At 50.3% G+C, this 12,568-nt stretch overlaps 1 protein-coding gene across 4 annotated transcripts in view; it reads right to left on the bottom strand.

Annotated features, from left to right (window-relative positions):
• CRAMP1 (cramped chromatin regulator homolog 1) overlaps positions 1-12,568 on the bottom strand; it is a 59,193-nt gene that overhangs the window by 42,523 nt on the left and 4,102 nt on the right. For all 4 annotated transcript variants that reach the window (XM_036826011.1, XM_036826014.1, XM_036826015.1 and 1 more), the window contains one exon: positions 3,662-3,855. In XM_036826011.1, coding sequence (XP_036681906.1) covers positions 3,662-3,855 — 194 coding nt within the window. The remainder of the gene's footprint in view (positions 1-3,661; positions 3,856-12,568) is intronic.

Raw genomic sequence — 12,568 nt, 5'->3', positions numbered from 1 at the left:
TGAACAGACTTGGAATCTTCAAAAATGTCAAGGTTATGAGAGACCAGGAATAAAAGGGAAGACTGAGGGACCTGTTCCAGGTGGGAGGACCCAGGAGCCATGGCAACCAAATGCAACGTGGGGTCCTGAACCAGAATAGGACATCAGTGCAAATACCGATGACATTACACTAACTCTCCTCATTTTGCTGGTCACCCTGCAGTTACGTGGGTGTCAGGAAAGCGAGGTAAACGGCATGTGAGCATTCTCTGTACTCTTTTTGCAGCTTTTTCCAACTCTGAAATCGTCTCAAATTTTAAGGTCAAAAAGTAAAAATGCCTATGGGACTTCCCTGGCAGTCCAGAGGTTAAGAATACACACTTCCGCTGCATGGGGCGTGGGTTCGATCCCTGGTCAGGGAACTAAGATTCCACATGTCGTACGGTGCAGCCAAAACAAAAAGTAAAAATCCTCAAAGAATGAAAGCTCACTCACTGTTTTAAAAGAAGCAATGGCAGGTGAACCAGAGCAAGGCAGAGCTGCACCTAAAGTGCCTTTCTCCAGTGTCCAGCTCAGGCACCACCTCCCTCACAAAACTCCCCTCAGCTCTTGACCAGAACCGTGACGTGAACAAACACACACGGCCTCTAAATCTCAGGACTTCTTTTCATAGCTGGGTTACGAACCCAGAGGTGACCTGACGGCCCAGATGGGGACTAGAATCTGGGCTTTGCGACTCCTCATCCTGCGTTCTCAAAGTACGCTGCCTTCTGAACTCTTGTGGCATCCGTCAGCATATACCTTCTGAGAGTCCCACTTCTTCTGTGCCTGTTACGTTTTTCCAGTAAGACTGCCAGCCCCTTAGCGGGGACTTCTTTGCATTTCTATACTTAGCCATGAACTAGGTAAATAAAGGGTGGTGGCAACAACAGCAACAGTGAAAAAGGCAAAGTTGAAAGAGAAAACTATATGGAGGTGAAGCACACATTTCAAAGACTGAAACGAGAACTCGCATTCATACAGCTGTCACAGAGATGGCAGGAAACAGGAGATGCCCAGCAGCTGGATTTGTAGGACACTGGGAACTGCAGACAGAACACGGAAGGGGAAGCACAGCAGAGATGAGGCCTCCAGCAATTATCGACCCAGTGAAAAGCAAGCAGAAGATGCTGGCCACGCGGCTGCGAGTAAGATAGGAATCAAGACTGGACAGCAATACGGACGGACAGACAGACGTAAGAAGGGAAAAGGAAAAGTCGGCAACAGGCTTTGTGAAATGGAGTGTAGAGGATGTCAAGGACAACCACGCTGGTCCAGGCGTTCATCCCACTGGCCTTCCCGCCAGCTCCCTGTCATGGGGGCCACAACCTTTACCCCTGGCCACAGGGAGGAGTCTGGGATGGGACCAGCCAAGCTGAGTTGTGCCCAGAACTGTCCTTACTAGCATGGAGGAGGGGTTGGGGAGGCACTCTCGCCCCTGGGGAGCATCTGAAGCAGGAGAGAATAAGCACAGAAATGTCACCCCCAACACACGGGGTAACAGACAGAGGCCCAGTGACACCGTGGGAGTCCCTGCACACAGTCAGGCTTGATCCAGCCCCTCCGGCTCCCTCACAGTTCAGTTCTGAGAGCTGCTCAATGCTTGGTCTTGCCCCTCTGCGTTGCTCTGAGCTGGGTCTCGTCACTTGAGGCATAGCTCAGTCAGATGAGAGTGCATCAGAAAGGCAGGGACGACCTTCATCAACACTGCAGAGGCCTGTGCTGAGCACCACGCCCCACGGGTGAAGATGCTCGTGGTTATATACGCCCTAGCCGACCAGCCGGTCATCAAGGCCACACCAGAGTCTCACTGAGTTTTGGTCAGACACACGCGGCAACAGACATAAAGCCCACACTTGTGCATGCGCTCTCTCTCTCACACACATACACATACACACACACACACACACACACAATTTGGGATACACCAATAGTACCAACAGTGGAAAGCATTAAGTGACCTGAATAGACAATTATAAATTATTATTATTATTAATCAAGGATTTCAGGAGACCTCAAAACACCTACCTGGTAGAAAAGTTAAAACAAGAAGCCTAGCCCGATGAGAGGGGAATGAACTAATTCCCCTGAAGAAAGGTAAGGGCAGGTCATTAACACGGATTTCTTCCCCTGCTTTTCATCAACAACCACGTCTCCCCCACGCTCCTGCAACCGAGTAGCCAGACTGCCTGCAGAGCCCACTTTCTCCCCAAGACAGAGGGGCCACACCAAAGCAGTAACTATTTCAGGTGAGAGTCAGCAATGGTTGCTGATTCTGAGAACACTCCAGGAATCACAAGTCTTCTATGCCTAACAAACAGCTTAAAGAAGGCACCATTTGGGCATATAATCTATAAAAGAACAGCCTCTGTACTTTACCCTAGAACTGTCGAGGGAAGAAAAGGAACACACTTGAATGTGTTTGAATGACTTTGCGTCTACTGGAACAAGCCTCATGTGGACATTCCGTTCTCTCCTCGGACAACAGAGTCAGGCAGCACCAACACGTGGCCTCCTCCAGCCAGGAAGGGCAGAACTGAACCATCGACCCCGGAAGGGGGCAGGCCAGCCACGGGAAAGCCCTGAACTCGGCTCTGCGTCCTGTTCTCTGTCCACAGTCAGGTGTCTCCTGATCTATGAACACTCCATGGTTTCAGTTCCAAAGCCTCCTTCCTCTGAGCCTTGTTTCACAGGCTTGGCTAGACTTTTCTATCACTCCAATTAGTTCACTAGTAAAAGAATAAGGCTCACTGACCAAGTAACCTACTCTTGATACTACATCCCAAAGAAGAAGTCTAAAATATGGAATGTGCACAAAGATGTCCACGGTAGCATTATTTACAACAGAATCCAGAAGGAACCACAACAATCAACAATACGAAAATGGTTAAGTAGAAAAAGGACTGGCCAGAGGGTAAATATTTAGGTGTTGCAGGGCCACAGGTACTGCAGGAACCACACTGTAGTCAAAGACAATGTACAAGTGAAGAGGCTGAGCTGTGTTCCAATAAAACTTGATTTACAAAAACAGGCAGTGAGCATGTGGGTCATAGTTGCCTTCATCTGAAGCAGAATATTTATAAGCATTAAAAAAATACTGAGCAAAAGAACTACAAAACACCTGAAAAATGCATTTAACGTTAATAAAAAAGTATGTTCTCTATAACTACAAAGATGTGAAGAAATAAAACCCGGAAGTAAAAATGGCTGGCAGGGAGCACGGCCGTTTCATTGGGCCGTGGGATGGGGGAGGAGCTTCTCTATGTTTAGGACTTGCCACTCTGTTCCCAGTCAGCTGTGGCATCTCTCTGGGTTGTGCTGGCTGCTCTGATGTGGCAAGTGTCCCCTGGCCCCTCCCTCTTGGGGACATCCCTCCTGAATCGGCCCACTCAGCTGTGAGGGGAAGGCCCAGAGGGAAGGGCACCACTCTTCAGGCCAGAATGTATTTCAGAGAATCTTAGAAAAGAAAAGAAGCAAACGAAAACACTTCCTAACAGCCACCTCACTAGTAACAGCTTTGAAAGTCACAGCGAGGAGGTAAAGGGCCAAGGTCAGAGGTCAAGGCCTGTGCCTGGGGACCCACAGGCAAGGGCTAAGAGGCCAGGAGCTTCAGCCGCCTCCTTGGGCTGCAGGACCCACTCACCTCGTACAGCCCCTCGAAGAAGGTGTTCTTGTCCTCCGTGCTCCACGACTCCCACTGCCGCCGCACCTTCTTGCCTTCTTCCTTCTCACCGCCTGAAGACCCTAAGTTCCGGGAGGAGGAGCGAGAGCCCCCTGCAGGGGCGGCGGGGGCAACCCCGGACCCATTTCCAGCTGATGATCCGCCACCGTCAGCTCCTTCGAGAGAAAGAACCATATGGCTATCTGTTTCCCCCCGGGCCCCGCCCCCAGCTCCACCAGCGAGTGACATTGTCCTGCCCTGACCTCTGACTCTCGAGAAAAAGTTTAAACAGTGAGTAAAAGGAGAGCATTTATGTGGTACCACCAGAGCACAAGGACAAGGTCCTGCCGAAGCACACAGCTCCTTTCCCGCTGTAAACTAAAACCACACGGCATCTTTCCTTCTCAATTGAGGTTTGAGGTGAAATTATTTTTTCAAATAAATTGAAATTCAAACTCAAGAAAACATTTAAATGTATATAAGACACTACCTTCTTTGAGGTACAATCAATACTTAAATACGGACCACGTGGTACCTCAGCACCTTTTAAAAGTCCTGGGACTTCCCTGGTGGTCCAGTGGTTTGGACTCCACGCTTCCACTGCAGGGGGCAAGGGTTCGATCCCTGTTCAGGGAACTAAGATCCCACATGCCGCACAGTGCGGCCAAAAAAAAAGGTCTCCTGACCTTTTTCCTGATCACTTTCCACCAACAAAATCTGGTGTTCTGAGAGTGACCGACAACCCACAAATGCTCTTAAAGCATCAGTTCCTAATCTCAAGACAAGTCCTTGAAAACCCCGCCAAGAGGGGAGAGCACGTAAAGTACAGCACAGGGGCACCAAACACCGGGCCCGGGACTGAGAATTCTGTGCTCCCAGGAGAACGCAGGCAATAAACCAGAGGTAAAGGTCACAGATAACAATTTTACGACCTGACCCAGTCCTCCCACCCATCTCAGTTCCTTCCTCTCAGAGGGAAGGGGAACTCCCAGCATATCCCTGTGATAACCAGCATTCTCTTTTCACGGAAAGGCAGGACCACCCAATGGTGAGAAATCTGCAAACTCTGAACAACAAGGGTGAAAAGAATATCATAAAAATAAAAGTACTTAAAACAGGAAAAGCTAAACAAATACAGATTATTGTTAAATGCTTTCTTAATGAGATAATCATGAGCTTTTCCATCAAGATCCACTTCCTCATCAATCTGGTGGGGGCCCTGGGCAGCCATGTGCACACTGGGGCTCAGGGCCACGTTTCCCTCACCCCCTTCACAGGGCTCTGCCTCCAAAGGGGATGAAAGACAATCATGAGAAATAGAAGAAATGAAAAAGTAAAAGTCCGTTATTCCACATATGCTTGCAAAGACTATCCCTGAAGAAACACAAGAGCAGGGGCTGCCTGGGGTATGGGGTGGGGAGTTGCGGGGGTGGAGTCACTCTCCCCTCTTACACCTGGTTGCGTCTTTGTGCGCTGTGGGTCCATGTAATTACATCAACATAAGGAGTATCTGAAAACAGCTGATCCCATCAGTCAGCTATCAGAAAGCAGAATGTTTTCATACATGCAGAAAAAACTACTCGGCTACATGGAATGCGTTTGATTCTCTCATGTGGAAAGGTGTATCAGGCTAGCAGTGAGCTACCTTCATAAAGCGACACGAGTAGGTAACAGAAATCACTGTTTATCAGAGCTGTAGTGCCCAATTAAGACAGCCACTAACAAGGCTATTTAAATTTAAATACTAATTAAAATTAAATAAAATAAAAACCCCAGTTCCTCAGTCACACCAGCCACATTTCTAGTAGTCAAGTGTCCACATGTGGCCAGCGGCTCCTGTGCCGGACAGCACAGGACCTTACTATCACTGCAGAAAGTGCCACTGGCCAGTACTGTATTTGAATGTTCAACCTTCACGGTCCTAAACACACTGTTACAGAATAAGACATAATCAGGTTTAAAGCGTTTCACAGCTGCTCCCTTCCCATCCGGCAGGCACAACAGAACTGCACCTCAGGATCTCTGAGCTCCAGAGTGGGCGAAGGACGCACTGAACACGTGGTCTGACTTTGTCCATTCCTCACCAAACCGAACCAAACCCTGACCTAATTAATGAGCTTAGCACATCCCGAGATTTTTTCAACAGGTGTGGCAACTTAGAGCACATTTGCAGGGATAATCGGTTTCATTCCATTTCTAGTAGGTCAGAGACGCTTTGTTATGAGCTGAAGACTGGGTTATGAGTGCCGTTTAAACTCCACTCTCGGGACTTCCCTGGTGGTCCAGTGGCTAAGAGTCCCCGCTCCCAATGCAGGGGGCCCAGGTTCGATCCCTGGTCAGGGAACTAGATCCTGCGTGCCGAAACTAAGACCTGGCACAGCCAAGTAAATAAATATTTAATAAATAAATAAATAAACTCCACTCTCAAAAGAAGTTCTGGTTGATTTGGAGCCCAGAGTTCCTCATGTGTACTCATCTGAGGAAGGGCTGTCTGTCTATCTCTGCACCACCCACAACAAAGGATTTCAGTGTCATTTTCAACTTTTGACAAAACCCTCACTAAACTCTCTTTTTCCAAAACAATGGCAACTTGCTGACAGTCACAGCTCAGGTTTACCTTTGCCAGCCCATGCTGGTGTCAATATACTTGAAAGTAACACACACATATTGTTAAAAATCCTATAAGGCACACGTCTTGCTGGCTTTTGTGAAATTTCACTGGATTACAGCACTGGTGACCTGAGACACGGAGGATGAACAGTGAAGAAAAACAGAATGGAAGCATCACTGAGCTGAAAGGGACCTAAGGGGTAGCGCACAGAATACACCAAACCAGCAGATGTGAAAGAAGGTACAACAGTAAAAGTGGCTCCGTGGAGGCCCACAAGGCAGCCAACCACACTGCGGAGCAGCGAGCCACTCTCCCCCGGCCAGAGGTCAGATGCACAGATGCTCAGCCTCTCCTGCTCTCGTTTCAAAAACAGTATGTCCTCAGTAGAGGAAAATAAAGCAAAACGAACTTTCAGAAAAGAAAGCAAATCACCCTCAGGCAACCATTTCTAACATTTGGTGCTTGTCATTCTAGACCTTGAATGCTTTTTAAAAGTAAAGTAAAATCACAAAACTTTAGGGGGGAAGGAGAACATGGCACCTGGTACATCCCTGAAATTTCAGATGAGGAAGAGGAGACAGAGGCATCACCACTTTACCTCAGGCTCCTTCAAGCAGAAAAAAAAACAGGAAGCAGGATCAGAGACACTGGTAGAACGAGATGGTGACTCAGGAAAAGTTCAGACAAAAACAGTGATGACCGAAGGGCGAAGACAGAGAAGCAAGCAAGGAGGACAGAAGCAGCAGGAAGGTAAGGGGGGGAGACAATTTTGAACAAGACTGAGTGGGCGTGGGGGCTCTCCGTGGGGGTGGGAGTGGGTGTGTGCCCAGCCAAAAGCACAGGGCCGAAGTCAACACTCTACCTGTGTCTGTGTTTCTGAGGCCATAAAGAGGGTTAGCGAGAGTCTGCACCGTGAGACGTAAGTATCCGAGGAACCAGAAGAGAAACGACTCACAAGAATGGGAGCCCCGCAGCGAGCTCTGTGAAAGCAGGAAGAGCCGCACCAGGCGTCACACAGCAAAGGCTCAGTGAGAGCTTGGGAACTGACGCGGCACAGGCTGAGGGCTCCACAGCTTGCCCTGCCCCTCGCCCACACAGGCCCCTGGGACCCAGTGCCTTCCCTCACAACCCACTTCAAGCCACAGTCCTCTAGCCGCTCAGGGGCCACCTGGCTTCTCCCCTTTCCCGTTTCTGCTGCCACTTTCCCAGGCCTGCTCCACACCACCTCTGAGCAAGGTGATCCTAACCAGCCCCTCTCTGGTCTCCCAGACAACCAACTCCGCCGCAGCCACTCTCCAGGGCTCACATTTGAGGGACACAGACGCATGGCCTCGGTCCACCTTTTCCCCTGCCCGCCCATCCATCCATCCACTCCGGACAAGCTAGACTGCCCGCCCTCCTCCACATGCACCCTCCCAACACCCAAGCAGCAGAGAACCACCCATCTGCCCGCCAGGGAAGCCCAGACGCAGGTGGAGCAGCCTACCCAACACGCTGCCACCCTGCCACCGTGCCCGTGGGCCTGGATGTGAGGAACACAGAGGTGCACAGCCCCATGGAGCATGTCCAGACGCCTGCTCCCTTCTGTCCCCATGGTGTGCAGTCACCTCTTTTCAGGACGGCGAAACGGAGGTGGGAAAGCCGTACGGTCCCTGGTCAGCAGGAGCCAAACCAGAGCCGGGGACTCACACTCCACACCTGGGCGTTGTCTTCCTGGGACACATGACATCATGGTGGCTGCCACCATGTCAAGGCTGCTTCAGTATTTACGACACACAGAGCTACAAGAGTCAGAAGCTAGAGGGAACTTGATCTCAACGTCCCCCTCAGTCTATGACAGATGAGGAAACAGGTTCAATGACTGCCTGGTGCCACCAGCCAGGGAGTGGCAGGGCTCAAGACTCCGGAGGATGCTGTGACTTAACTAGGGGAGACGCAGAGGATGTCGTCACAGTCCATCACAGCACACAATCCCGTCCTGAGCCTTCCTCTGGAGCTTGCCGAACTTCTTTCCAAGCGATACATCAAAATCCCAGAGGGACGGAAGACCCGCCAAACTCAAAGGCGTCAGAAATGTCCATCCCAGCAGGGGACACACGGGCCTCCCTGACTGGCTCCACCCGCTCTGGACTAGAAGGGCCTTCCTGGTGTCTTCGAGCCCACCCGCCCCTGCCCCCGCCCCAGCTCGGGGCACCTCCTGGCGCAGCAGAGAGCACAGCCTGGGAGGGGCGGCACACACCATGCGGTCCCAACACGGCCCCCTCAGGTCGCAGTCGGTCCAGATGGGAGGTGAGATGCCAAGGCTCCCAGAGGTGCTTCCGTGCCTCTCATAACACACACATCCGTGTCACATGCTGAACAGCCAGACATGGCTCAGGGGACACCCTCCCTACCAGGGCCACGCAGAGGGGAAGACATCAAGCAAGCCAATTCCCAGTCAGAGTGTCACCCAACAGACAAATCCAAATGCCTCCCCTGGGCCCGCCACTGCCCCGAGAGCTGCAGGTCTCCCACCAGGATCCCTCCTGGGCATTCGTCGCTCCATCTGTCTCTAGGGTCCCTGTCCCGGGTCCCCCTCAGTGCCCTCCACATGCAGACCAGGGCCGGCCACCCTCCAAGACTTCCCGCTCCTCCCGCAAACGTCTGAGAAAAACACAACTACAATCCCTGTGTTCCTACTAAAACGTATGCCCTCCTCATCGAATACTGTGAAGGTTTCCTAATGGTTTCTGTAAGTAATTCTTGATCTCCCACCCAAACCACAGACCCCGGGAACGTCTTCTTCTCCCAGCATTTCACACGTGGTTCTTCAGTGGTAAGAACACCGCCGTTACTTGATGTGATAAACTGCACACCACCCTCCAGGACAAAGCTGGTTTTCACATTTGTGACTCTGCTATCTGAAATCACCCCTCTGCTATCCTAGTATCTTTGTATCACCAAAACAAGACACAACATACTACATGAAATGAAAATCCTGAAGTATGTATGGTTGGCAGGCACAAGACAATTCCAGACACTCACGAGACACCATGGAAACAACACTACTGTTGACATCAAAAGTCAAGGAAGTATTTGAAAATTAGCTCAGCCTTCAAACCAAAACGCAACTGTTACCTTATCTACTTGTCCATACTATCTATTCATATCTTTGACATGAAGCAAATGCCATCTGTATAACTCTGAACTGAATCATTCACCCAGAACCTCTGGTTTACGGGTATTTTCCTCTCTGTCCTGCACGGCTACATCATGGTCTCTGAAGTGGCCTGGGCCACAGGTCTCCTGACCTACTGTGCCCAGGGAGTGGGGGGGCTGTGTCACACAACAAGACCACGAGTCATGGTTGTCATGTCTTCCCCATATGTAGCATCACACAAGGAATGAGGTGTGTACTGGACAGAGGTGGGAGAATGTCCTGCCTTCCCTCCTCTTCTCCCAACAAGGTCTGAGGGCTTTCACAGAGCTTGACGTCCCCGCCCAGGTGGGACGCTGGGATGACAGTTGTCATGTACTGGATCAGACCGGGCACAAGAACCACAGAGCTCCAGCCTTGGTGGTTTCGAGAGGGTCGGATGTGTCCCCCTGCCCTCGGAGTGTACAGGAAGCAGGGACTTCTCCACCCAGCTGCCCAGGCCTGGCCCAAGTGCCTTGTGAGGGAGGACAGGAGTGACCGCAGTGCAGACGGTAGGTGAAGCCACACCAAGCCTGGGGCCTCCGAGAAGCAAGGGCTAAGCAGAGCCCGCCACGGAGACAACTGCCCTGACTTCGGGCACTGTACCCCAGGACCCCAGTCATCCTGCACAGCAGACTCCTTCGCCCCTGAGTTAAGGGAAGTGCAGCTTCAGCCACTGTCGCACCCGACCCACTCTGAAAGTAAGGAACCTGAAGTTCAGGCAGGTCGAGCACCTCTCCTCTGCCCCCAGCTGAACCGGCCACAGGGGCTCTGGGTGGGAAAACCGGGTCTCCTGACTGCTGGCTCACCCTTCTTCCCTAAAGGACACCCTTCTCCCAAAGGTCGACCGCCTCAGGGTGAGGTACCTCATAAGATGTCTTTTAAAAACATCTAGAAGCTACAGGCAGGCCCCAGATTATGAAAAATATACTTTCTGTACACTGATTCACTGATTCTTAAGCACAAGCACAGTAAAACCAGGTGACGCCACCCGACTGTGGAGACGGTGCATCTTAGGACTGGCTCCCCCAACTCTGTGGAACAAAGTTCCTGGGTGGGGGAGGGAAAGGGACAGCAATGGAAACAGAGGGTCTGACTCTGCCTCCACCTCAGGCATCCCCTCAGCCCAACTGTCCTGCCAGGGCAGCAGCTTGGGGGCATTCCTGGGACCTCTACCCCCTACCTCCCAACAGGTGACCTCCTCCCACCCTGTCCACCTGTTCAGACTCAGCCTGCAGCTCCCCTGACCTCGCAGCCAGGCACATTTTCCCTAAGAGAAGCCTGTTAACCAGCCACGCAGAGCTTCACAGCGTTATTTATTGCGGTGAGGCAGGCACTAGCATTATCTCCATTTATAGACCAAGAAATTGAGATGCACTAGTTCGCCCAGAATCACCCAGATTGTGAACTGGCGAAACGGGGAAGGGCATGAGGGCTCTGTTTCCTGGCCCATGTTTCCAAAGACTGTGAATCCAGTCTCAAGTGTGTCCTCAGGCCACTCTGGGCACATGGTAGGGCCAGAGGAGCATTTATTTTGGCATCCAGCAGATCCACTGGTTTCTGATCTGCAGCTTACCTTCTGTCTAGTTGAGCACGCTGTTTGAACAACAAACCTCAGTGTCTGCACACATTTAAAAGCTAAGCAACAGAGATGCAAGATGCTTGGTGCACTGGTGCTAAACCATTGCTACCTTCCCTTTACCAACTCAAAAAGAATTTAATTCAGACATGTACTACAAAAAAATTTATTTTTTACTGAAGTTGGCAAGAACCTATTCTTAATAAAAAAGAAAAAACATATTTGTGTGGAGAGAAGCCAAATGAGAACTTCCTTTCCTCCACAAGCCTTTTCCTCCCAAACCCACAGCAAAGTTCTCCATCCATTAAAATTGAAACTGGAAAGCGGTAAGTAATCAACCAAAGGAACCTCCCACAGTTGGGCCGTGATTATTTCTCAAATATAATGGAAATTTTATTTTTCTGAAGTGAAAAAACTGAAAAATGCCAGTACTGTTCACGCCCTTACTGGTCCATGCTCATCACTCCAGGTGTGGAGATTTCCAGGGTCTGTAAGACAAATAGCTCCTCCAAGAATCCTTTTCAAAGGTTATGGGCATGCTGTCACAACTGACCTTCTTTCTGCCTGTTAAGGGGGCCGTGAGGGAAGCAGAGGTTGCCCTGAGGCAGGAGGGGGGATGTCCTGGGCGTGGTGAGTGCATCCAAAGGAAGCTCAGGGCACATCCCAGAGGAGGCCTCACCAGAAAGCTCAAGGCCAGAAGCAGGCCAAGAAGTTCTGTGAAGCAGAAGAAACATGCTACTCCTCTCCTAAACGCCACCATTACACTCTCGCTTTATTATTCACTTAAACAAACATCTGCTTGCTAAAATAGGAAAATGCGTAAGTCACAAGAAGCACAAATTCTAACAACTCTCCATTTTACTAGTGGAAAGTGGATTGCTGCTCCAAGCCACACCTTGGGCAAGAACCAAGAAGAGATCTGACACAAGGCTAATCCAGGAAACCTTCTCCATCCGAGCCACACTCAAGTATGCAAACGAAAGCAAACTTCTCCTCACCTGACTGCCAAAATTCTAACTAAAGTTTCAGCATCACTTCACCTCACATACAGGTAGCCATTTACAGGGGACAGAGCGCTTTCACGCCAGCGCCTCATTTCATTTTAGCAGCCACACGTGGAGAGAGTGGAGCAGTCAGTCCCTGCTGTTCCTCCCTTCACAGGTGAGGATGCCTCTCCAAAGGAAAAGCAGGCTTGAGGTCAAGCAAGCAGACCAAGGTCAGAGGGCCAGAGGAACGAGGCCAAGAACTCTGATTGGACACCAGAGCCAGGGCTTCTGAAGCCACAAACAAACCCTCGAAGGAACCACAGCAGCTCACACATGATAACTTACACATATCTGTAACTGGGAACGAAAACCTGTTTTTTACAAAACAAAGCCAATAAAACAAATTAACATTTTCCTAATTGATCAGCAACTTTCACACCAAAATGTTTCTATGAGGCAAGTTTTGACTTCTGAAACATACAGAATTACCTTATACGTGCATCTTCAAGTAAGTATACTTACATCAAAAATCTTTACC

The sequence above is a fragment of the Balaenoptera musculus genome, chromosome 15 (genome assembly GCF_009873245.2).
Source record: "Balaenoptera musculus isolate JJ_BM4_2016_0621 chromosome 15, mBalMus1.pri.v3, whole genome shotgun sequence".
Taxonomy (NCBI): domain Eukaryota; kingdom Metazoa; phylum Chordata; class Mammalia; order Artiodactyla; family Balaenopteridae; genus Balaenoptera; species Balaenoptera musculus.
Note: the sequence above shows the minus strand (reverse complement) of the source record. Positions and strands in the feature narration are given on the sequence as shown.